This window comes from Hibiscus syriacus, unplaced genomic scaffold, assembly GCF_006381635.1.
Source record: "Hibiscus syriacus cultivar Baekdansim isolate YM2019G1 unplaced genomic scaffold, ASM638163v2 tig00110253_pilon, whole genome shotgun sequence".
Classification (NCBI taxonomy): domain Eukaryota; kingdom Viridiplantae; phylum Streptophyta; class Magnoliopsida; order Malvales; family Malvaceae; genus Hibiscus; species Hibiscus syriacus.
In genome coordinates this window covers 479,147-506,297 of record NW_024062646.1, presented here as the reverse complement: position 1 = coordinate 506,297, position 27,151 = coordinate 479,147, and the positions used below count along the sequence as shown (strand labels likewise).

The 27,151-nt window shown below is 32.8% G+C and overlaps 1 protein-coding gene across 1 annotated transcript; it reads right to left on the bottom strand.

Annotated features, from left to right (window-relative positions):
• Positions 1-797: 797 nt before the first annotated feature.
• On the bottom strand, positions 798-25,917 carry LOC120114913. Its single transcript, XM_039135687.1, has 15 exons — positions 25,899-25,917; positions 7,736-8,232; positions 7,289-7,546; positions 6,264-6,506; positions 5,963-6,115; positions 5,413-5,761; positions 4,911-5,332; positions 4,454-4,626; positions 4,319-4,387; positions 3,744-3,817; positions 3,532-3,613; positions 3,327-3,452; positions 2,393-2,494; positions 1,458-1,615; positions 798-1,268 (listed from the first exon to the last, which is right to left on the bottom strand). Exons 1-13 carry the CDS (start codon positions 25,915-25,917, stop codon positions 2,395-2,397), a joined length of 2,565 nt encoding a protein of 854 aa, XP_038991618.1. The 3' UTR covers positions 798-1,268; positions 1,458-1,615; positions 2,393-2,394.
• Between the last annotated feature and the right edge of the window lie 1,234 nt (positions 25,918-27,151).

Sequence of the window (27,151 nt, the reverse complement as noted above, 5' to 3'; positions counted from 1 at the left end):
TTATTAATTTTACATTAACTAATGGTGTTAATTCCAAGTACCATAATTATGTGAAATAATAACTCAAATACTACCACAATGACAGATCCAAAAATATTTTTGAAGATAGTCACATATATGTTAATAACACAACATTTTAAACGGGATAGACACAAATAAAATTTCAAGGTAAACATCGTCAGTAAAATATTTAATTAACCGAAGAAATTTTGAATTTCAAAATGGACATCATAATTAAAATAGATAATTAATCAAATAAAATTATATTTCAGAAAGGGCACGTGCCCACTCTAAGCCGCCAATGGATTTGCCACTAAATACCACATTAAACATTTATACAAAAAAAGGTACTAAATTAGACATTTTAAAAGTATGAATTGTCCCAACATGAAACATTTAGTCAAAATACAAATACCACATTATAATCTCATCTAAAATTCAATTACCATATTAAATATTTTAAAAATACAAATATCACATTAAACATATTATCAAACTACAAGTATCATATGTGACATTATCCCTTAAAAAATTACTCAAAATACGTCACAAAGTGAAAATATATATGGATATGATACACCTGTCAAAATCTACGTAACATTGACTTCTAACAAGTAAAATTTAATATAAAAAAATAAAATACCTTAATTGATTATGTTACATGAAAATAATACAAAAATGATATGAATGCACAGATAATCAAGTCTAACACTAAACACATGAAAATCTGGATGACATGCATACATCTGACTACTCTGATCAAAAGCTGCAGAAGTTTTATGATCACTAAAGACTGGACATCCATACATCTTACTTGCTTTGCTATTCTATATACTGTACGATCTGTACATGTTAAAATTTAACTTCTAAAAGAATACAAATCAAAGAATACTGACACAAAGTTATGTACTCGGCACACCATAACCAAACAAAATCCAATAATTTTGAAAAAAGGGAAAAGGATACCACAAGAAAGCACCCAATCAAAAGGATGAAATGACTATACTATGGAAACATGCAAACCCGAAAACTGAAACCTCTCATGATTCAAATCTTACATGCAAAGGAGATGAAGTAGTCCCTAGATGGATTGTCTTCACCAATGCCACAAACTGGGATAGACTCTTTTCCGAGAACCACCTCAGTTTCCACGTCCGAAACCTTGCTACATTATTTTCCTTCTTTTGCATTTTCGTTGAGGAACAGGCCTTTGATGTGCTGCACTCAAGAGATAATGTCACACAATGTCTCCCTCTGTTATCGATAACCTAGAGTGGAAATCAGATCAGTAATTATCTTTCTTGAACTTGACATTGATAGCAAGTAAATCAAGGATAACAAGTAGAAACTAAAAAATATGGCCATATACTGCTATTCTGACTGTTACAGCAACCGATTTCACCAACAACATAACATATTAGTTGCAGAATGCAAAACAAAAGCACCATAAAAGTTACCATCTCAGATATATCTGCAATGTTGCAGCATGAATCCAGGGAGAAATATGGAGGTGAACATGCATCATTTAGGATCGAACTTAACTCAATAATGTCTTCAACACACACGATCACTTGTCCTCCAATTACAAACAGTGATCATGAAAGCCATGATTCCTCTGTTTTCACATGAAGATTAAGCATTATCAAGTCTAAGGTTTATGTGTCTATGCTTCAGCATTAACATGCGAGCAGGAGTGCAAGAATGCAAGAATGAATTGTTAACAATCAGATGCTTTCATAGAATCTACAGTGAGAATATGAACTGCTAAATATAATATCATACGACCACCTTTTTCTCTGAATCCATGTATGCACAAGAACAAAAGCATCAGCATCCACAACCACGATACCATGCAAGCAAGAAAATTAATGATATTCATGAAGCATAACTGAAAGATATTCTGGACAAGCTAGAACGATTTTAGTTTTTAGACCTCTGAAAAGGAAAATTATGACATGTCCTACAAACTAGTCAAGGATTCTAGACAAAAAAAAAAGATGCTAAAAACAGTCTCTGCAACAAACAATATCATCGGCAAATACCACCTGTTTCTGCACCCTTTAAACAATCCGAGAAGCACAAATAGCAAATAAGTTTTATACAACGTAGAAGTTGCGCCATTACAAAAATCAATTATGTTCATCTAAAGTTGCATATTAAGAACAACCAAAATTTATCAGGACTGAAAGGAAAACTTTTCAAAGAACAAGAACATATCAAAACTGACTCTAAAATACACCACCACTTGTTTCTCTGCCTTTCAATTTTCATTACTTTGCTTGGAACAGTATCCACCCTCCCCATTGCACACAAAATTATAGGAAACATGCTAATAGATGACAAACATATTAAATATAACAAATCATGACGAGATAAAATTCAGTGAACATACCTTCATTGCCTTTCTGAAAAAGCACCATCGAGTATTGGGAAATGCTCAATTTTAAACCTCCACACCTGCTCCAAACTGCCATTTAAATTTCCAAACCTCAACCTATCATGAAAAAGAAATGTACTTTGTATGGCAGTTATTGACGTCAAAACTAATTATTATTAAATTCCTCATCCCATTTGATGTAAGTTGTTGATCTAGAGTGGTTTTTTGACATAGAAATTTACATTTGACGTCAGTGCATGCAACTTTAACCACATTCACTGAGACATAGGGAAGAAAAAGAAAACACAGATAAATAAACCAATACCATATTAAATCTAGGAAGTAGCAACAACGATGTGTAATACGAGTAGAACACAGAACGCACATGGTAAGTGGTAACACGGGAAATTTTGAAAAATTAGGACACGAATACAGCAAGACAACAATAAAAAAATACTTTTACAAGATAATCTACAATAAAAACACCACTTGAACCTTAAAATATCATTAGGACTAAATAACAAAAAATGGCCAAAAGGTCCTAAATTATCGTACTCTAATACCTGTATCATTTAGTACCACCTCATACTTCTTTCCCAGCTTTTCAATCCATACATTTAGGTTAATACTTTGATTTCTACTCCTATTCTTTATTGTATTCACAAAATTATCATGCTTCCAAGTATGATCAGACATTTCTGTCTTGACCATGTCTGATATTTTTCCCGACTTACCATTGCGTCTCCAGTGTATTTTGCCGCATCGGAGCAATGTTTGTGTCGAACAATGTGTTCGACACTTGGATACTCCGCTGACAAGTTTTTATGCTTCATATTATGAAATTCATTTTATGATGTTCAGATAAGTCTATATCACATAAATAGAGACAATTACATATGGTATGTTAAGCATCAAGTTTCGTGGTTAAATAAAAGGGTATTGAAATCACCTCCTTAAAGAACATTTATTAATCGGTGCAGATAAATCAGAAAGTTTCAACGTGTAAAGTAGTTGAATTGATTTCTTGAAGCTCCTTGTTATGAACAAGTACGTTACACTCCTGTCAACATTCACCCTAACCAACAATAGAAGATAGAAACAGTTAAGAGGAATGATTAGTATCTAAAATATAATAGAAGTTACAAATCACTAACCTCACAACCTGAAGGCTCAGACCAACTAAAACTGCTCTTATATCTTCAACCCTATGAGAACCTAATAAATCCAAGGTACTCTCTGCAGAGACAGTAAAGTGCAAGCCTTAACGAAACTTGATAACCAACTCAAGAAATTTTGTCAACAAATCAGCACTGAAAAGACTATCAACAAATTCATGCCTTATGCAAAAGCTACTTCATTATCCAACCTGATCCATCAAATGTGATGCCAACAAGTAGTACATACATCTTTTCCTCACTGCTTAATACCAGAGCTACTTCTCTGCAGATGTAAGGAAAGCAAGAAAAATGAAATTATTTAAAATACCAAGTCCGCAATTTATAACAAAAGCCTGGTTAGAGCAGGTTTATGACAAATCATTACAAACACAGAATGAAACACTACAAAACCATATCAAGCAAACAAGATCAAGGATTTTCAGAAATGCCCAACGTGATCATCTAGCCTAAAACACATTAGAAAATCATGAAGATTAATATGAAAAAGAGATATTTTCTCCCAGAGAAATAAATTAATTTAAATATGTTAAGGGTAAATACAAACGCATAAAGAATATAAACAGTAATTATTTGGTACAACTTCACATGAAAAATTTCTGATTAAGATAGTAACATTAGATTCTATTGTGAATTGAAACTCATTGCGAAAGTAGCGTCAATGTTTACCAGTAATGTGATTTTGGATTCACTAGCAGGAGACTGAAAAGACTTCATCAAAACAAATATTAGGACATTTTTTCCCTAAATTTTTTGCAGTGCTTACCTTTCTTTGTAAAAAGGTTGGCCAACCATACAACTGCAACACATATATAATCTACAAGTTTCATGAACTCTCAAATCCGCAACATTTTTATTTAATTAGTCCTCAATAAAATCATTCTTCCCCTGAGAAGAGAACTCGGCATGAGAATATCTCACACCATCATCAAGTGTCAGCATTGGAATTGCATTTTTAATCTGGTTTCTATCAAAATCATTCTGAAGATCACTCTCGTTTGAAGAGATTTTTCCTTTCATTTCTTTAACATAAGACCCACTAACCCCTGGGCCACCGTTTGATTCTTGTGGTACCTGTTAACAGCTGTTCTCTTCCAACAGTGAAATCACTCTTCTTTTTGGTTTACTTCCTCTCTTTCTCTTTTCAAACCAATCGACCTCTTGGTTCACAAAAGATGTCTCTAGATCATTAGAACATGTATCCAACTCACTGGACAGTTGCAGGGATTGTTTCATATTTACAGATTTGTTGGTCCTAGGGGCTTGTTCAGCGTGTGAATCCATGATGCAGATGCCATTTTCGCTCCCATGTGAAGTGTTATTTCCATTTTCATAATAAGCACGCTCAAAAAATTTGCCAGAGAATACCCTTTGGTGCTCCTATTGAGATATTCCTCTGCAGGTATCCCAGCTTCACTGTAATCATCTTCACTGCAGCTTGTATCACTGTCAGATGATGCCGCTGAATAAGACTCTGCTGATAACTGCAGAATTTCTTCCACCAAATTCTGGCGACGATGCAAAAGGTCCTTATAATGAGGCGGTGATCCAGGGTTAGCAGATGAAGAATTAGACTCTGTTATATTATCAATTGTATTAAAATGTGATACACTGGCATTTTCAACCATTCTATTAGTTTCCTCAAGGGAAAAAATATTACTATGAGAACTCTCAGCTAAAATGGATCCATTACAAGTCTCATCATGCAAGTAAGATTTCTGATGCTCCTGTTTCACATCCATTGTCCTCAAGCCTGGTAGAGACAATCCACCAGTAATTCCTGAGGAAAAATATGATCAAAATATCTGTTGGCATTCACATCTGCAAAAGAATTATCAGATTCCAAAACATTCATGCTACTTTCATCTCCTGAAGCTTGATCCGAGTCTGAAACATATCTAGAACTTTCACTAAGATGCCTCACACTTTCCCCACCTTTCTTATAATTGTCTTTCCCATGATGTAACATAGATGTACTAAACCCACCATCGGCAAAATTCTCAGAAGGATGATCCATCCAGTCCTTGAATTCCCGTAACCAAAGAATAGAACGTTCTTTCTTCAATTGTTCTACTCTTTTCATCAAATCAACTATTTCAGCTTCATCCTCAGATATGATGTTCTCCTCTCTGCTTCGCATTTCATTATCGCATGACACAAAATCTAGATCAGAATAAATGTGTGTTCTTTCTTGTCGAGACGCCTTTATCTGCAAGAAGTTAAAATGATAATCACCAATTAGCACTGCTACAAGGGTATAATATATTATGAAGTACATGAACAACCAAAATTCATCAAATGCATCCAAAAGACTAACCAGGGTGCCAAAATTTCACCACAAGGAGAGAGGGAAGATGCATGACTGTAAAGTTAAAATCACATACAAAACTGAGAATTGGTAAAACTTTACGCACCCTCTTTTTGTTGATAACCCCTCTCCTTCAGCATCATATTTTGCAGGATAGTAGAACCCAAAGCTGGAAGGTCGCTTCTGTCTGCTGGCAACAATGATCATCCTCTTCCAGTACTCTTTTGTGCTGATTTCTTTGTCATCTAATTTCAACTAACCAAACCATATAATAGAACAAAAGAAAGCTGTACCATTAGCAGGATTACAAGATAGAAACTAAAATTACGAAATGTTTTAGCAAAGGAGCATAGAAGTTCAATAACCAAAACTCCATTTGCAAATAGATACTTATCAGACTTACATTTTCAGGACGACTGAAGTAGCGGAATACATGTGCACGGTACCATCGGGCACAACATAGCAGATTCCCTTCAAGCGACAAACTTCGAAGAGATGGGATCCCCTCAAGGAACTCTAACTCTAAAAAGTTGGAAATAATATTGTAGGAAACATCAAGCCCTTCAAGAGACTTCAGATTCTCAATTCCACGCAATGTAGTTAGAGCATTGTTCCTCAAAACAAGTTTAACAACATGACAGGAGACCTGCAATTTTCATCAACAATGAAAAATAGTTAGCCCAAAACAACTAAATAAATGTCAAACCAGTAAATGTTTAAACAGAACCTTAGCTAAATGAAAAGCCCCCTTTCTTTTATGCAGGACTTGTTCTTGCGAAAAGTAAAAAAGAAAAAGAAAAAGAGAGAGAAAGAAAGAAAGTGTTAACGGAAAAGAATAAAGAGAGGACAACCAAAGTTCTCAAGGAGGAGGAGTAGACAAGAAAACGAGTAAACAAACATTTAAAAATCCAAAACTGTCAAGTCAGCTACAAGGATCAAATTAGACCATTCTCTTCTATATAGAACCAGATCTCTTTTTAAATTTTCCTCCCACATCTTATTTATTCTCTCTTCCTTTAGACGTGGGAAATTAATCTTAACAGAATCTCCGTTATTCCATTGTCTCATATGTAAAAAAACATCTTAGATAAGTCCATTACTTTAATTGGTGATACAACTACCCTCACCTTTTTCGATCTAATATGTTTTCTCACATACACACGTATCCAACTTAACAATCTCATTGCAGCAAACATCATTTTCTGAACAAATGAAAAAGTTAACTACTTGACATTTAGGGTCACATTGTTTTCATACTATCATTAGCAACTCCCTGAATAACACCATCTTTTGTACTATGTGAAAAAAGACTAGACAGTAGAGGCAATTGAAAATACCATGACAAATATATATCTCCGTTTATTAATTTTTCAGCAGCAAATAAAAACCAAAAATCATAATTTGATAGTAATAATCCTAGTGACTTACCTCACTAAATGATGAGATGGATCGCAAATGATTGAATCCAAGATCCAAGTGCTTCAACTTGGCACATTTCAGAAGATTATCCACCTTTGCAAACTTGTTTCGACTTAAATCAAGAGTTTCAACAGCAGGAAGAAGTTGCAAAGACTCATCCATTAGCAACAAGCCATTGCATGCACACGAAACAAAGGACAAACGGTTCCACTGTGGAGAGCCCTTTATCTCAACAATTCTACTGGCAAACACATGACGCAAAGCATCCTACATAATTTAAAAGGATAAACATAATTCAGGAATTGTTGTAAAGTTCCAACACTGATTCACCTACTATTAATCAAATAAAAATTAAGGAGAAGATTTTTTCTGCAGAGTCCATTGGTAATATTACTAAAAGAGGGTAATTAATTCATCTGAGTTTAGAATAAATGCAAAACATCCAAAGAGACTCACAGTTGAATTATGACAAATAATCTTCTCTAAAGTATGCCTCAACTCAAGCAATCCTTTGGATGCTGAAGTAGACAAATCGCAGCCTCTGAGTTCAAGAACCTTCAGTCTCACAAACGGCAGCAAAGATAGAGGCGTTGGGTCACGCGCAGGCGGAGACAAGGCAGACACCACTTTAAGAGTCGTCAGGAGCCGCAGAATCCGGAGAAATAGCTCGAGCGCCCGGTGATCCCCGAGGTCCGACACGTATGCACGTAGATAGTCAACTGGAGTTCCAGCTAGAAGTCTCTCGAGCTCCTGCAACGCCTCGAGCCGCGATTGCACGTAGTGGAGCCCAGCCTGGTTGAGCTTCAGCACCTTCGTACCTTCGATCAAAGCCCCGGCTCGTTCGTCAACGAACTTGACCAGCTTCTCGATGTAGCTGTTGATAAATCGGGCAAAGTAAATAAACACACGTTCAAGTCCCACAGTGCATATAAAAATACAAACAAACCAAAATTCTTATACCGTTCTCAGATTCGAGAAGCTTTAAGAACAGAAAAAAAACGAATTTGTGGAAGAAAGGGGAAATGAAATTGCTTTGAAGATTGCGAGTGAAGTTATTCAAAACAAGAGATCAAAGGGAAAAGGGATGGGGTTTTTTCTGTTGCTGGTGTAATCAATTAACAAAGTTATACGAAACAGAGAGGCTAATTAACACCACTTAATATGCATGATATAACATCTTTTTAACAATATTTCCCTAACTAACATCTTTTTAATTGAGGTGGCACAAAGTACATAAGGCACATTGTGCTTTACAATTACATGTAAAAATCAAATGTTAATATTATAAATATTTTTAAAATGATATTTAATATGTAGTTAAATTCTATTAGGATAATATTTATGTAAAAACGTCAATTTTATTTATTTATTTTTTGTTGTGATTTTTTTTACGTTAAAATCTTTAAATATTCTATTGCAAATTATTTTATAACTCGACAAATTTTGATTTTTGCATAAAATTACACAATACATATAATCTAGTATATGAAAATTTTGAGGTTAAGTAATTTAAAATATGAATATTTTTATAAAAGTTTTATAATTAGTATTCTTTTTACAAAATGATAATAATGACGATAAATATTTTATAATTTAAAAATTATAAATTTTATATATTTTTAAAAAATTTATTGATTTTTAAAATTAATTGTTTAAAAATATAAAAATATAAAAATAAACTTTTAATTACAATTGAGGGATCAGGTGAATTATTATTCATTAATTATTAAAATATCACTTCTTTATTTAAAATATTCTTTTTAATATTAATTTTAAAAAATATTAAATAAATATTAATAATTAATGAATAATAATTCATTTGATCCCTCAATTATTATTAAAAATTTATTTTAATATTTTTTATATTTTTAAACAATTAATTTTAAAAGTCAATAAATTTTTTTAAAATATATAAAATTTATAATTTTTTTTAAATTATAAAATATTTCTCATTGTCATCGTTTTGTAAAAAAAGTAATAGTTATAAAACTTTTATAAAATTATTTATATTTTAAATTACTTACCATTAAAGTTTTCCTATAATAGATTACACGTATTATATTATTTCAAGTAAAAATTTAAATTTATCGAGTTATAAAATAATTTTCAATAGAATATTTAAAGATTTTAACATAAAAAGTTTTTTTTTTCACAACAAAAAAATAAATAAATAAAGTTGACGTTTTTACATAAATATCACCCTAATATAATTTAATTACATATTAGGCATAATTTTAAAAATATTTATAATATTAACACCTGATTTTTACACGTGATTGAAAAATGCATCCCTAAAAACGCGTCTTATTTCCACATAAATAAATCTGCATTCCGGAAATGCATCTTTATGCCAACTTAGCTGAAAAGGTGTTAGTTAAAAAAATATTGATCAAACAATATTATATAGGGAATTATAAATTTATAGGGTATTAATTATGTCAAATCGCTTAATTTAAGAGAGATTTAGGGACTGTAGGTGGAGAGAGACATGGCCTAGGGAAGGCAGATCCCTCGGCATAATGAAAACGACGGAATTCTTGTTTTTTCTTTTTCTTTTTTGGTTATTTGGGACGAACTGCATAATTTTGCGTGTTCGTTTCCCAATAAATTAAACGCAGATTTCAGTACTAATTAACGTGTAAATAACATAATTTATGCTTGTAAATGATTGGAGTTGGGTTGAATCTTTTAGAATTCATCTGTGTAAGCTTAAATTTCACTACTTTTTATATCAAAAATATTAATTTGAACTCAATTAAAAAAAATTAAATGTAAGAATTTCTTTTAACCTTTGAATAACGTTAATCCAAGGTGATCTCAGTGATAAAAAATTATTATTATTTTTGAGGTTTTAGGTTCGAGCATCGATAATACCAAAGATACGAGCTTTCAATGTCATATAGTTAAAAATTATCTTTCAACATATATTACCTTCTACTTTCCTTAGATTACTCAAAAAAAAAAAAGATTGAGCTCAAATTCGAGTCTTTAAAATTAGGTAAATCACATCTTTCATCACTCAATTTTAATTATTTTTTATTATAATCACTTATTTTTAAATTTTTAAATCTTATTATTTAATTTTAAAATTATTCATCTTTTAATCATTTTTAATAAATTATTTTACGATATTACAACAAAAGATTCTTTTAAAATTTGACATACCTCAATTTTTTCTATATTTTGTGAAAATGTCCTTAAAACCTTTATTCTCAAAGTCTGAATCTATTCTTTCTAATCTGAATACATGGAAAAAGAGAAGGTGAAGATAAAGAATATATCTCGATTCCATATTAAATGAAACATGAGATTTGTAGATCAAAATCATTTTACTATGATTTTTGTGTTGAATTTTTTGAGTTTTAAAGAGATTTTAAGATAACTTAAATTAATAAAAAAAAAGATGATAATATGAGTTTGTCGATGTGTGAAGTAGCTGAGAAACGATAATTTCAATAAAAGCATAACATGAAATTAAACTTTTAAAAATATTGGAAAAAATAATGAAATGAGGAAAAAAATTAAGAAGACAATAGATGTTTAGTAAAAAAAAATTCTACATCAATATAAAACAATTCACATGACTCTTAGGTGGCGTTTGGTCGGATGAAATCCCTTGAAATTGGTGAAAATTAGAATCCAATTTCACCACTTTCCCATGTTTGGTTCAAGTTTTTCAAGTGAATTAGAATATCTGATGGAATTCAATTCCATCAAATGAAGGAAAGTGAATTCCATCCAAAAAATGGATAGAATTCAATTCTCTTGTTGGAGGGAATTGAAATTTGACCATACTACCATCATCAATCATTTAGTAAATTATTCATATATTGAATAAATTTTTTTTTTTATTTCGGGTCGGGTCGGTTTCTAATTCATATATTCGGGTAGGGTCGGGTCGGATGAAACTTTATTTTGGTCGGGTCGGATCGAGTTTTTTTAAGTGTGATATTCGGGTCGGGTTCGGGTTTAGGGTGAAAAAAATCAGACCGACCCGAAAATATATATAATTTGGGTCGAATTAAGTCACTGTTTTTATTAAATAAAAATATTTTTTTATTATTTCGGGTCGGGTCGGGTCGGATTTCTAATTCATATATTCGGTCGGGTCGGATGAAACTTTATTTTGTTCGGGTCGGGTAAGGTTTTTTTAAGTGTGATATTCGGGTCGAGTCGGTCGGGTTTTTTTAAATGTGATATTCGGTTCGGATCGAGTCGGGTTCGGGTTTACGGTGAAAAAAACCGGACCGACCCAAAAATATATATAATTCGGGTCGGGTCGGATTAAGTCACTGTTTTTATTAAATAAAAATATTTTTTATTATTTCGGGTCGGATTTCTAATTCATATATTCGGGTCGGATGAAACTTTATTTTGTTCGGGTCGAGTTTTTTAAGTGTGATATTTGGGTTGAGTCGGGTCGGGTTTTTTTAAGTGTGATATTTGGGTCAGGTCGGGTCGGGTTCGGGTTTAGGGTGAAAAAAACTGGACCGACCCGAAAAATATATATAATTTTACTTTATATATTTAGGAATAATTACAATAATACCCCTCTATATATTTTTTTTCTTCAATTAAGTCAATGTTTTTATTGAATAAAAATATTTTTTTATTATTTTGAGTCGTGTCGGGTCGAGTTTCTAATTCATATATTGAATAAAAATAGTTTTTGGTATATTTTTTGGTAACTAATTAACATACTCCGATTTGAATATATCAAAATATTGCTCTATCTTTTGGTAACTTATTAACATATTTTGATTGAGATGATTTTAACTTATAATGTTTATTAGAATGATTTTTATAATTTATTGAAACGAATAATTAATCAATAAAATAAAATTTTAATATTTTTTATTTTTTATAATATATTACTACATGTAAGTTGTAAAATAAACTAAAATAAAGCAAAAAAAATAAGAAGGGTAATTCTGTCATTTTACATTACTAAAATCAAATTCATCTGACATGTCTGCGAACCAAACATAATATGAAATTTGATTCCAATTCCTATAAATTACAATTCTTCACAGATTCTAATTTCCTCATAAACATTCGAACGAACCAAACGCCACCTTATAATTATTTTTCTTTTTTTTTTCTTTTCTGTTTCACCCTGGTTAAAAGTCAAAAGTTGTTTAAGCTGGAAACAAGTTTATACGTTATGTATATAATTTAAAGTTTATATGTTAGCACGAACTAATTTAACTAAGTAGATAAAGAAATTATTGTTATTTTTTAAGGTCACGGATTTAATTACCAGTAATGGTAATTATTTTATAATTATTTTTAACTTAATAAAAAAAATTATATGTAAACAAATTTCTTTATTTATTTTTCAAATATATATATATATAATATATATATATATTAATATCAATTAATACTTAAAAAATTAGTTGGGCCAAAGCGACTCCTGCCCCCACGAGAGTACACCCATGCTTAAAATAATATGTTCTATGTATGGAATTAGTGGCGGATGCATGTGTAGGTGAGTACGTGCATGTTTTGAAATTTAATTTTTCTTTTTATGTTTGTTATTTATTTTATTAATGGTATCCATCCTAAGATTTTATTGCCATCTATTGCATAAAAAATATCTATTACCAATACATATGTGTTAGTCTTGAAAAATATTTCTGAATCTATCATTGTATGAAACGTGTAATCTATATCATATAACACATTCTCAAACTAGCCTATATGAACATATATTCTTTTAATAATCAATATTTAATCTATTAATCAATTAATTTAAATTAGTTATTGTAGTTAATTTAACAGTTAAAATGTTAGAATCCATAAATAATATTAAAGTTCAAATTCTAAAATTGTTAAAAAAAATTAGAATAAGAGAATCATTCCTACAATAAACATCTATGATACTTAATTTTAATTAATCAACCTAATATATATATATATATGAACATATAAAAGTTATTTGCACATCAAAACTTATATTTATAATCCCTTAAATACAATCATAACACAAAATAATACAATACACGTTGTCATAACCATTTTTTTTCATAAAACAATTAAATATTATTTTAAAAAACGATTATGACTTTATTTTGGAAAAATCGGTGATTTTGAATTGATTGAAATAAAATGGAAAAGGGAGTCGCCATCGACCTTTGGGTTAGGTAGGTCGAATACCTAAAAACGCCTTTTTAAAACAATTTTAAAGAAAAATCATTTTAAAGAAAAATGGTCTGCATTTACCAGAAATCATATTTAACGGGTTCGGGAGTCGGTTACGCATAGGGAAGGAGAAGCACCCCACAACGCCCAAAATTGGTACTGTGTCGCGTACACGTTGTCGTAAATGATGGAAATGATGAATCAAATATAAAATTAAAAAATGATCCGCTTATTGAACATTGATTAATTTACTTTAAATTAATTAATTAGGAAAATTCTTTAACTCGAAATGAAATATCCAAATTAACAATCCTCCGTTGGGAAAGCCAATTCGATTATTTCTTATCATAAAAGAATATTCTCTCCTCATGATAAATATGTGCATCGAACTTGAAATGAAAATCAATATTTGCATAAAATAACTTACACATAAAAAACGTATTGGATCATTTGAATAATAAAATTTAATTAGTAAAACAAACTAAATTTATTTCGAGTTTCCATTTCGTTCGAACGTCGTATCGGATTATACCACTTCGATCAAGTGATACTTTCCACGTCCATTCTACAAATCGATTCTTGAAATTATTCAGATAATATACTTACAAGATATTGGAATCTGATACAAGTAATAAAATATTGACAAACATATATTTTGTACCTAAAATAAAAATGAAATTAAACACAATTTGTAACGTATATATTGGGGTCGAATACACCTGCATATATAACATCTTACCTATATACAACCAATAATAAGAAGTCTAAATATATAAAAGCAGAAGAAAAAATAAAAAAAAAATCATGAAATAAATAAATTATAAAAGGCTTAAATTAAGGAATAAGTTAAAGACAAATAACCTGACTAAGAAAGTAACAAAATGTGCAGTAAATTCAATGGCACTAATGTTCGAAATTAAAAAGCAGGGTATAAAACAAATTTAATTTAAAATCTAGGATCTACAACACCAATTAAACACATCTTTTAAACAAACCTCAAGAACTAAAATGAAAGTCTCGCAAATACCATGGCCAAAATCCAAACACCATATATGTATGAATGCAAGCAATCATAGGCTAAAATATAAACACATATAAATGTAATAACCAAAGTTAAATAATTTCATAAATGTATCTATCATAAAAGAGGATTAAAATAAGAGTACAAATAAATAACTACTCGAAATAAAAGGAAATAAATTTCATTCAATGACCTAAATGAAAGCTTTACAAAAGAAAGCACTGAAATACAAACTTTACAAAGATACAACCCCATTCTCATGATTACACCACAAGATGGACCCAGAGAAACATAACACCCAAAACGGTGTCATTTCACACCAAACACAGGGCCCTAAAATGAAACTGAATTGGTTCCCCCCAAATTTCATTTAACTTTTCTAAAACCTTAAACTCTCTCTTTTCCCTGTTTACTTTCTCTCTTCCCTCCACTGCCGTGCTCTCTCACTCTCCCTATACCTCCCCATTTTCAAGACATGAAGGTAAGAAAGAAAGAGAGAAAGAATCATACCCACACAGTAACTGACGAGGATGACTCCGATGGACCAAGGAAACCGCAACTGCTGTCCGATGAAGGAAAGGTAAGTCTCCTCTCACTCTTTTTATTTTTGATGGTTATACTCTCTGATTTTTTATGAATCTCTCTGCTTTTTCGAATGGGTATTTTTTTTCTCTTCGAATGCTCTCCCTCGTCTCTTTCTCCCTTTTTTTAACCATCACCGAATGTCCTTGATATCTCCTCATTCCCTTTCTTTTATTGCATGCTTGATAGATTTGATAAATCCCTCGGGATTTTAGACTTGATTTGCTCTTATATTTTATTGGGATTTTTCTGATTGATATCTGTTTATGTCACTGTTTGATGGATGGGTAGGTATGGGACTTGCACGGTATGGGAAGGTGTTGGGTTTGGAAATGACACTTAGTGGGGAACAACAGGGCATGGGTTGTGCATGGGGGACATCAATGTATGGAAGCTATGTAGGGACCAAAAATTGGTTACTACAGCTGCCCCTCTTTGCTCATTGCTGTGAGAACAGGAATAGAGCAAAGACATAAAATACCAATTTTTGGATTGTCAACAAGTCTCAAGCTCTTCTTTGATCGGCTCTCATTTCTTCGATTAATCGTTGTTTATTGATGACACATTCTTTTTGGAGGTAATTTGTTGCTGAAGACGACACTGCTCATCCGCGATGATTAGATCGTGTCGTTTTCGATTACGATGTTGTTCCTTCATGATGAGGAAGTCAGATTGTCTGAGTGTGACACTGCTCCTTTGTGATGAAGAGATCTGGTATGTTTGATGTTGAAGACGACACTGCTCATCCGCGATGAAGAGAATCTTGGCCATCTTTAGGAAAGATGATAACATGGTTCCACTCTGCTGGGGACATCTGGCCGAGGGATGACACTTCTCATCCGCGATGAAGAGTTCTGGCCATCTTTAGGAATGATGCTAACACGGTTCCACTCTGCTGCGGACGGCTGGTTATCTGAGGTTGACACGGTTCATACGTGATGAAGAGTTCTGGTCAGGGGATGACATTACTCATACATGATGAAGAGTTCTTGGCCATCTAAAGGTGATAACACGGTTCCTACGTGATGAGGACGGCTGGTTATCTAAGGGTGACACGGCTCCTACGTGATGAAGAGGTCTGGTCGAGGAATGACACGGCTCATACGTGATGAAGAGTTCTGGCCATCTAAAGGTGATAACACGGTTCCTACGTGATGAGGACGGCTGGTTATCTATGGTTGACACGGCTCATACGTGATGAAGAGATCTGGTCTGGGGAATGACACGGCTCATACGTGATGAAGAGTTATGGCCATCTAAAGGTGATAACACGGTTCCTACGTGATGAGGACGGCTGGCCATCTTTAGGAGTTATGGTTTCAAGAGAAACCAAATTAAAGATTTGTTTCAAAAGAAACAAACCCAAAGATTTGTTTCAAGAAAAACATACTCAAAGACTTTGTTTGTTTTGTTTCAAGGGAAACAGATTCAAATGATAGTAAAATTTGTTTCCAAAGAAACAAACTCAAAGATTTTTCTCAAAGAAACTGTCTCGAGAGAAACAAAATTTTGTTTCCAAAGAAAGAGATTCAATGATTTTTTTTAAGACATTGTCATAAGAGACAAAACTTTGTTTTTCAGAAAATTGTATCTTAGTGAGACAAAATTTTGTTTCCAAAGAAACAGACTCAGATTTTCTTCAAAAGAAAACTGTTTTAAGGGATAAAACCTTGTTTCCAGAGAAACAAACTCAAAGATGATCTTGTTTTAAGAGAAAATGTTTCAAGAGACAAAATTCGTTTCAAGGGAAACGACTCAAAGATGACATTGAAAGGAAATTGTCTCATGCGAGACAAAATTTGTTTTAATAGAAACGATCTCAAAGGTGGGTATTTTCAAAAGAAGTTGTCTCGAGAAATTTTTTTCAAAGGAAACAAACTCAAAGATTTTCTTCTCAAAAGAAATTGTCTTTAAGAGATAAAATTTTGTTTCAAAAGAATAGACTCAAAGATGGATTACATCTTAAGTAAGACCAAATTGTTTCAAATGAAACAATCTCAAAAGTTAGTTTTTAATTAGAAACTGTCTCAAGAGAGACAACATTTGTTTTTAAAGAAATAGACTCAAAGATGATTTTGTTAAGAGAAACAAACTCAAAGATTTTCAAAATGAACATATTCAAAGATTTACTTCAAGAGAAACGGTCTCAAGAGATACAAAATTCATTTTAAGAGAAACAGATTCAAAGATTTTTGTTTCAAAAGAAATTATCTTAAGAGAGACAAAATTTTGTTTCCAAAGAAACAAACTCAAAGATTTTTGTTTCAAAAGAAACACTCTCAAAGATTTTTTCACAAAATTGTCTCAAGAGAGACAACACTTTGTTTCAGACTCAAAGATTTTTCACGAAATTGTCTCAAGAGAGACAAAACTTTGTTTCAAAATAAATAGACTCAAAGATTTTTTCAAAAGAAACAACTCAAAGATATTTATTCAAAAGGAACAAACTCCAAGATTTTTATTCAAAAGGAACAGACTCAAAGATTTATCTCAAGAGAAACTGTCTCCAGAGAGACAAAATTCGTTTTAAGAGAAAAAGATTCAAAGATTGTCGATATTGTTTCTAGGGAAACAATCTCAAAGGTGTTTATTTTTAAAAGGGAAACTGTCTCACGCGAGACGAATCGATTTTGAAAAACTCAAGTGATATTAATTTTGTTTCAAGTACAACAAATTTAAATTTGTATCTCAGAGAAAAATGTCTCAAGCGAAACGAAATTTGTTTCGAAATAAACAACAATATCAAGTGAGATTTTGTTTTAAGTGAAACAAATTCAAAATTAGTATCTCAAAGGAAAAATGTCTCAAGCGAGACGAAATTTGCTTTAAGATATAGTCTCAAATGAGACAAAATTTGTTTTTAGAGAAATTGTCTCAAGCGAGACAAAGTTTGTTTTTGAGAAAACGATCTCAAGTGAGATCAACTTTGTTTAATGTGAAACAAATTCGAAATTTGGATCTCAAAGGGAAAAGGTCTCAAGCGAGACGAAATTTGTTTTGAAAGAAACAACAATCTAAGGTGAGATTAATTTTGTTTTAAGTGAATCAAATTCAAAATTTGTATCTCAAAGGAAAAATGTCTCAAGCGAGACGAAGTTTGTTTTAAGAGAATTTGTCTTAAGTGATACAAACTTTGTTTTTAAAGAAATTGTCTCAAGCAAAACAAAATTTGAGAAAACGATCTCAAGTGAGATCAACTTTGTTTAATGTGAATCAAATTCGAAATTTGTATCTCAAGGAAAAATGTCTCCAGTGAGACGGAATTTGTTTTTCAAGAAATTGTCTCAAACGAGACAAAATTTGTTTTTAGAAAGCTGTCTCAAGCGAGACAAAATTTGCTTTGAAAGAAATTGTCTCAAGCGAGACAAAAATTTGTTTTAAAATTCTCAAAATTTGTGGAAAAATATCTCAAGTGAGACAAAAATTTTGTTTTGAAATAGATACGATCTCAAATGAGATCAACTTTGTTTAATGTGAAACAAATTCAAAATTTGGATTTCAAAGGAAAAATGTCTCAAATGAGACGAAATTTGTTTTGAAATAAATTGTCTCAAGCGAGACAAAATTTGTTTTTAGAAAAATCTCAAAGTTTGTGGAAAAATGTCTCAAGAGACTGAATTTTACTTCAATAAAAAACCTCAAAGATGATAGATAGTCTTCTTGTTCCTGTATGTTGAGGAAATGTCTTGATTGTTGACTTCAAGAAGTCAAATCATTGCTTCTTCAAGTTAGGGATTTCTGGTCATTTCTGAGCTTTGATTTCCTGAGAGATCAAAATGATGTATTTTTGACTGACTATCTTGGATGTTATGATGGATGTCAAGATGAAATTTATTTGATTTTTTTTATTGAATTTGTCCTCCAGCGAGGAGAAAAATGTCTTTAATACACATGATGATAAATGTTTGATGCAAATTTATGTATCATGTATGTATGTGTATGTATGTATATATGTATGTATGTGTTGATGCATGTTTTCTCAATCTGGAAGGAGAATTGTTGCGAGAGCAGTCTTCACTCTATCATTGATTCAATTTGTCTGTATTTCCACCAATGTGTACTCTTACAAACCTTGACCTGAGACCATTTGTTTATTCCATCAAATTTTGCCCTAAAATTTAGCTTCTCTTGCCCTAGCTTCGATCTTGAGCTTCAGATATATATTTTTTGAATTCCAAGATACGCCTCCAGAGAGATTATCTTGTTTAAAAATGTTTTTCTTCTTCTTTCATTTTCAAAAGTCTGAAAATATCAATAGTTTTGAAAAATGTTTAATCAAAAGTTTTGAAAATATTGCTCCTTTCAAGGTTTCTCAATTGACAACTCATAAAACAAGAGTTCATTGGATATCAAAGAATTAATTACTCTTTTAATCCTTCAATAAATTATAGCTATTTGACAAGTGTCAAGATCAGTGCTATCTTTGAGAGATGGTTAAGTAAGGAAGGATAAAAAGTCTCAAGTGGTTAATTTTGGTCAAAAGTATAGTGTTCTCATTTATTTGATGTTCTCTGATCTGATGGAGTAGCTTCTGTACTCAGTTATTGGAAGTGTTCTCTGACTCCCAACTCTCATGTTCTCATTCATGTTGTGTGATGCCTCATCAAGGGATTTGAGCAATCGTCTCCTATGTAATAATCTTCATATTCGAGCCGCCCTTTCAGGTTTTCAACTCGAATCCTCCTTTGGTTTCAAGACGTTACTCAGAATTTTACGTCTTTAACCCCCCTTTGCTATTTTTTATCTATCATGCATTAAAGATTTTAGAAAATCTTTATAAGTAAAATATTAATCCTGATAGGCGGGATGAAATATGAGGATAGTCTCTTCCGCTTAGAAATCCATGTATGATTAGAAGGGACTTGTAAGGCACGTAATGTAGGTCATGGTTCAGGGTTATGAAAGAAATGGATAAAAGGCCCAAACAAGTGTTTACGGGTAATTGAAACCAATGATCAATTCATTCTGATGCCTTCGATTTTGTCTTGCTCAATTTGAATCTGCTCACATGTGTTTTTCTCTTAATGTTCTATGATCTTCAAATGAAGTGATTCTGAAATGATTGTGCTTAATCCATCTCATAGTTTACAGCTTGATGCGTCATTTAAGTCAGGAGACTCTTTGTCTGTGTTCTTTGTCCTCTTTTGTTCTTTGCTTTTTCTTTGATTTTTGCTTTGATTTTTCTCTTTGCTCTTTGTTTTTTTCTTTGGTTTGATCTTTGCACTCTGCGTCTGGTTCACCTTTCGGTATCTCATTTGGATCAATTTTCTTCACTTAGATTTCCTTCACATTGCCCCCCAGTGTGGAGGGTGATCCTTGGTTAGGGTTGAATCAAAAGAAAATATCATTCAGGCTCAAAGGGGACACAAGGGATATATTTTCTCCTTTTGTGAAGGGATAAAGAAAGAAAGCCGTTCATCATCTCATACACAGAAGTCCTTGCAGAAGAGGTATCCCCAGGGGATTAATTTTCAAGATTAATTTTTATTTAAATGAAAACAGTAATTAATGCATGATAGAATTATTTTGAGTGAATTCTATTTTTTCTTCGCTTCTTGCTCTCAACATGTCTCAATTGCTCATACTCGTCTTCAGAAAATTGATGCGAAATGCCCCACACTGTGTCTTCTTTGTAGGAAGGTTTATGTTCAAGTGAACATCTTGTACTCAATGTCTGTAGGTTTTATTGGTAGAAAATGTTGGTTTTACGTCTAAGAAGACAATGATGACTTTATTGGCTCAAAGAAAGGTATGGGTATGACTTTTGTGTCTCAAAAAAAAAATGCAATGTTTCAAGGTAGAAAGAATATTTCAAGGTCTCAAAGAGAGGGAATGTTTCAAGGTCGAAAAGAATATTTCAAGGTCTCAAAGAAATAGAATGTCAAAAATTGGTTATTTGGTAGTGACCAGGAATTATTTCGGGTAAAAATTGAGAGATTTTATTTTGGGTTTTAGACAGGATAAAATAGGTCTAATCTTGCCATATGTCAAAAATCTATAATTCTTGAAGAATTAAAAGAATATGTAATTCATTCGATATTCAAAGAACTAAAGATTAAAATTTGTTCAATTATTTAACCTTAGAAGGTAGCATCATTTCAGTCATCAAAGATTAAAAATATTTAAGCAAACATTGAAGAAAGAACAAAAACGAGTTCAAACAAAACAATCTCTATGGATGCAAGTGGTTGATGCAATGACTTCTCTGGCTTAGTATTAGGATACCCCTGAATAAATCATATTATGGATTTTGTGCTTTAGTGTCTTGCCGTTGTCAGTGGTATGCCCCGAGCTCCCAACATGATAGCTGCATATGGTGTTAATATCATGGCCTTCAGGATATGGGGTCTCTCTTGGTTTGGATTGAACTGGAGTCACAAGGTTCCTCTCAACTAGCATTGGGAGCAATTCCTCATATGTCATTGGGATTGGATTGATGCGACAGAATGCCTTATGAGGTTTGGTCCCCAGATTAGCTAGATAAGATCCTTCAATGTTAATATCATCTCTTTCCTCATTGTCGGAATGACTAGTGCCTCCTATCTGGCCATTCTTGACTGCTCTTTCGATCATTTCTCCACACATGACAATGTCAGAAAAACTCTTAGTGGCAACCCCTATCATGTAGTCGATATATGGAGACTTCAATGTATCGATGAATAGAGTGATGAACTCTCTTTCAGTCATTGGTGGATGCACTTGAGATGCGACATCCCTCCATCGTTGAGCATATTGTCGGAAACTCTCATAATTCTTCATCTTCATATTCTGAAGCATTGTTCGATCGGGGGCCACATCAATCATGTGCTTGTATTGGCCCAGAAAAGCACTAGCCAAATCCCTCCAGGAGCGGACTTGAGTATGACTCAGTTGATTATACCCCTAGAAGCGGGTCCAATCAAACTATCTTGGAAACAGTGGATCAACATCGGATCATTGTTAGTGTATCCAGTCATCCTTCGAATAAACATCGTGAGGTGGGCATTAAGGCAACTGGTTCCACTATACTTTTCAAACTCGGGCATCTTGAATTTGGGCGGAAGCACCAGGTTAGGAACTAGTACTAGTTCTGTTGCATCCATCCCGTTGTGAGAGTTTTGTCCTCTCATTCCATGGAAAATGTCTCTGCACCACTGTTTCAAATTATCTGGGATCTCGTTCTTGGCTCTTCTCGTCGCTAGGTGACTAGGAATCCTGTTGGGCGAGATAATTGGTTGCGAACTAGCCTGTGCTTTCACACATTTAACTGTTTCACGGGTCAATGAAATCTTTTCTTTGCCTTTTTCTTGGTTGAGCTCAGCCATCTTTGCTACCATTTGGTCAACTAGGTCTTTTTGGTTTTGCAAGATACGATCCACGGTGGTCTTTTGCATCTGCTCCATTTTAACCTCCCACTCTGCTTGCAACTTTTGCAAACTCTCGTTCAGCTCTTTCTTCAATTCCTCAAATTTTGCATCCATTTTCAATATTGTGTGAATGCAGTTGCACAGTTAGAAGCGCTTCCTCAACGTTTCCCACAAGGTATGATTAATGCACGTAACAATGCTTAAATGAATGTTGAATAAAATGCAATGATACAAATGCGGATGCAAAAATATTGATCCCAACGATAAATACCGTAGAACAATTCCCACCAGAGATAAAAAATTTCACATTACAAGACAGTCCACTTTACAGACATGTCTTCGCTTAGATGGTGAGCCTGGAATGGATCACTGCTTCATATCGGATCTTCGTCCTCAATAATGATGCCCCTCAAGCGCTCTGTAATCTGACTCCGTTAATGCCTCGGTGGTAGTGAGGTCGGCGTGTCGCTCTTTGATAACTAACGATGAAATGATTGTAGATAAGACTCCACTGCTAGATTACTCCTTGAATCAGTGGATCATCATCTCAGTACCGAATGATGCACGATCTTCGAGCTCACTGCTTCGTCTCGGATCTTTGTACTTGGAACCGATGCCCCTCAATGCTCTGTAAACTAACTCCATTAATACCTCGTCTATGCTGAAGTTTGTGCTTCACTCCCTGATGGTTAACGATGGAATAATTGTGGATGAGAATCTACTGCTGGATTACTCCGTAGATCAGTGGATTATCATATCAGTCTCGAATGATGCACGATCTTCGAGAAAATCTCATTCTTGTACTCTGGACTTCTTTTTAGCCCTCGATGCATGTCTGTATATGCGATCGCTTGATTGAAAACTTTTATCTCTTCTTGTGAAAATTTTCTCTCGAATATCCCCTTACGGATCAACACTTTTACATTATGATGATGCAATGCAATGCAATGCAAATGACAAAATGACACAAACAAAAGAGAAGAAATAAGTTAGTATACACAAACAAAAGAGAAAAATAAGTTAGTACATGTAAAATAATTGATACGGATAAAAATGTTATTCAAAGATGAATATAACACCTACCCGACATGATATCTACCCAAACATGCTTTCAATTAAATAACAATCCTACCCGGACATGCTATCTACCCAAAATGATCTATTTTCATTCAAGAAATTGGTCCTAACCGCATGGTGTCTAGTTCGCATGCTTTATTCGGGAAAAAAAAATTCTACAAATTTAAAAGGTTAAGGTTTAGAGTCGTTCCTCCTTCGTGTACACCTATTTTGGGTACCTACTGACGGACAAAGGTTCGGTATGACTATACCTAGGGTGATCGTTCGACGGTTCACTATATGCTTGGTTTCGGCTCTAACGGAAAAAAGGGACTCGAATTGTCCTTGATGTCGGTGCCCCCTTGGGCTGCCAGACCCTCGATCCTCACCCATTACAGGTTTCAAACGGAACGAGTTCAATTCGAGGGGATTCACTGTCTTATACCCGTACGAGGAATAAATCCCTACGAAGGTATAAAGTATGTATCCCATGGGTTATTTGCTAAAACTCATACGAAGAATAAATTCTTACGAGAGTGAAGCATTCACCCCAACTAATTTGGATCGAAGCTCGTGTCTAGAGCTTATGTTATGCCAATGCGAGTGATGTGTGTGAGGAGGAACATACCTACCTTTGACTCAAAATGAAAAGAAAAAACTCGACAAAAACTTGGACAGAGCTGAAAGCAAAAAGATAAAATGTTAGTATGATAATTAAAAATGAAGCAATTAAAAATTTCAATAAACGGATCATAAGTTAACTATGTACTCAAACTTATAATTTCCACTAAGACGACAATGTGTAAACGACATACAGCCTGACTCTCTAAAAAAAGTCCCCAGCGGAGTCGCCAACCTGTCATAACCATTTTTTTTCATAAAACAATTAAATATTATTTTAAAAAACGATTATGACTTTATTTTGGAAAAATCGGTGATTTTGAATTGATTGAAATAAAATGGAAAAGGGAGTCGCCATCGACCTTTGGGTTAGGTAGGTCGAATACCTAAAAACGCCTTTTTAAAACAATTTTAAAGAAAAATCATTTTAAAGAAAAATGGTCTGCATTTACCAGAAATCATATTTAACGGGTTCGGGAGTCGGTTACGCATAGGGAAGGAGAAGCACCCCACAACGCCCAAAATTGGTACTGTGTCGCGTACACGTTGTCGTAAATGATGGAAATGATGAATCAAATATAAAATTAAAAAATGATCCGCTTATTGAACATTGATTAATTTACTTTAAATTAATTAATTAGGAAAAATTCTTTAACTCGAAATGAAATATCCAAATTAACAATCCTCCGTTGGGAAAGCCAATTCGATTATTTCTTATCAGTAAAAGAATATTCTCTCCTCATTGATAAATATGTGCATCGAACTTGAAATGAAAATCAATATTTGCATAAAATAACTTACACATAAAAAACGTATTGGATCATTTGAATAATAAAATTTAATTAGTAAAACAAACTAAATTTATTTCGAGTTTCCATTTCGTTCGAACGTCGTATCGGATTATACCACTTCGATCAAGTGATACTTTCCACGTCCATTCTACAAATCGATTCTTGAAATTATTCAGATAATATACTTACAAGATATTGGAATCTGATACAAGTAATAAAAATATTGACAAACATATATTTTGTACCTAAAATAAAAATGAAATTAAACACAATTTGTAACGTATATATATTGGGGTCGAATACACCTGCATATATATAACATCTTACATATATATATAACCAATAATAAGAAGTCTAAATATATAAAAAGCAGAAGAAAAAATAAAAAAAAAAATCATGAAATAAATAAATTATAAAAGGCTTAAATTAAGGAATAAGTTAAAGTCAAATAACCTGACTAAGAAAGTAACAAAATGTGCAGTAAATTCAATGGCACTAATGTTCGAAATTAAAAAGCAGGGTATAAAACAAATTTAATTTAAAATCTAGGATCTACAACACCAATTAAACACATCTTTTAAACAAACCTCAAGAACTAAAATGAAAGTCTCGCAAATACCATGGCCAAAATCCAAACACCATATATGTATGAATGCAAGCAATCATAGGCTAAAATATAAACACATATAATGTAATAACCAAAGTTAAATAATTTCATAATGTATCTATCATAAAAGAGGATTAAAATAAGAGTACAAATAAATAACTACTCGAAATAAAAGGAAATAAATTTCATTCAATGACCTAAATGAAAGCTTTACAAAAGAAAGCACTGAAATACAAACTTTACAAAGATACAACCCCATTCTCATGATTACACCACAAGATGGACCCAGAGAAACATAACACCCAAAACGGTGTCATTTCACACCAAACACATGGCCCTAAAATGAAACTGAATTGGTTCCCCCCAAATTTCATTTAACTTTTCTAAAACCTTAAACTCTCTCTTTTCCCTGTTTACTTTCTCTCTTCCCTCCACTGCCGTGCTCTCTCACTCTCCCTATACCTCCCCATTTTCAAGACATGAAGGTAAGAAAGAAAGAGAGAAAGAATCATACCCACACAGTAACTGACGAGGATGACTCCGATGGACCAAGGAAACCGCAACTGCTGTCCGATGAAGGAAAGGTAAGTCTCCTCTCACTCTTTTTATTTTTGATGGTTATACTCTCTGATTTTTTATGAATCTCTCTGCTTTTTCGAATGGGTATTTTTTTTCTCTTCGAATGCTCTCCCTCGTCTCTTTCTCCCTTTTTTTTTAACCATCACCGAATGTCCTTGATATCTCCTCATTCCCTTTCTTTTATTGCATGCTTGATAGATTTGATAAATCCCTCGGGATTTTAGACTTGATTTGCTCTTATATTTTATTGGGATTTTTCTGATTGATATCTGTTTATGTCACTGTTTGATGGATGGGTAGGTATGGGACTTGCACGGTATGGGAAGGTGTTGGGTTTGGAAATGACACTTAGTGGGGAACAACAGGGCATGGGTTGTGCATGGGGGACATCAATGTATGGAAGCTATGTAGGGACCAAAAATTGGTTACTACACACGTATAAGAAGCAATTAACATATTTTTATCATCCCGAATTTTCTATAGCACGAATATTCTTTCATCCCTCGATGATGTAAAGATATAACTAAGAAAGCTTTCTTACTAAAAACCATATATTGTGTGCATAAAGGATTAATAAAATATTTAATAATCTCTTAATTATGTTATGTGATCAATCAAAACCCTCATAATTAATTATTATATATTTTTAAAAAAAATATTTTTGTAAAATATTCAAGATTTTATCTTCTTATTCTTAATGTTTTCAAAAAATATTTCAAAAAGAAGCGAATATGTTAAAAATCATATAAGAATAAAGAACTTATTATATCACATAATAATTTAATTATAATAATTTAATTATAATTTTTGTAGAGTTAATAAAATGAGAAAGTAATATAAACTAAAATAATGCTCGTGAAAACCCTAACAAAAACACTAATGTGCCGCCCAATATCGTTTATTATCCCGGCGGCAGACCACTGTAAGGGGGTAACCCAATTCAACCTATCGTCTACTTTGAAGAAGCCTGGTTCTCAACGCATTTTGAAAAGGTGAAGAATACCACGGTTGATGGTAATGGAAGGAGTGCCTCGGTAGTAGAGGAGATGGATACTGAAGCCATGGAAGAGGAATCTGGTGAGGTAGACATTGATGTGGATGCGGTGGAAGAGGAAGGAAATAAGT

Excerpts from the sequence above, each read along its gene's own strand:
- LOC120114913 (XM_039135687.1), bottom strand. Across the intron at positions 5,762-5,962 it reads TATCAACAAAAAGAGGGTGC|ATAAAGGCGTCTCGACAAGA; the intron begins GTAAAGTTTTAC and ends AACTTCTTGCAG. Across the intron at positions 3,614-3,743 it reads CATCACATTTGATGGATCAG|AGAGTACCTTGGATTTATTA; the intron begins GTTGGATAATGA and ends CTGTCTCTGCAG.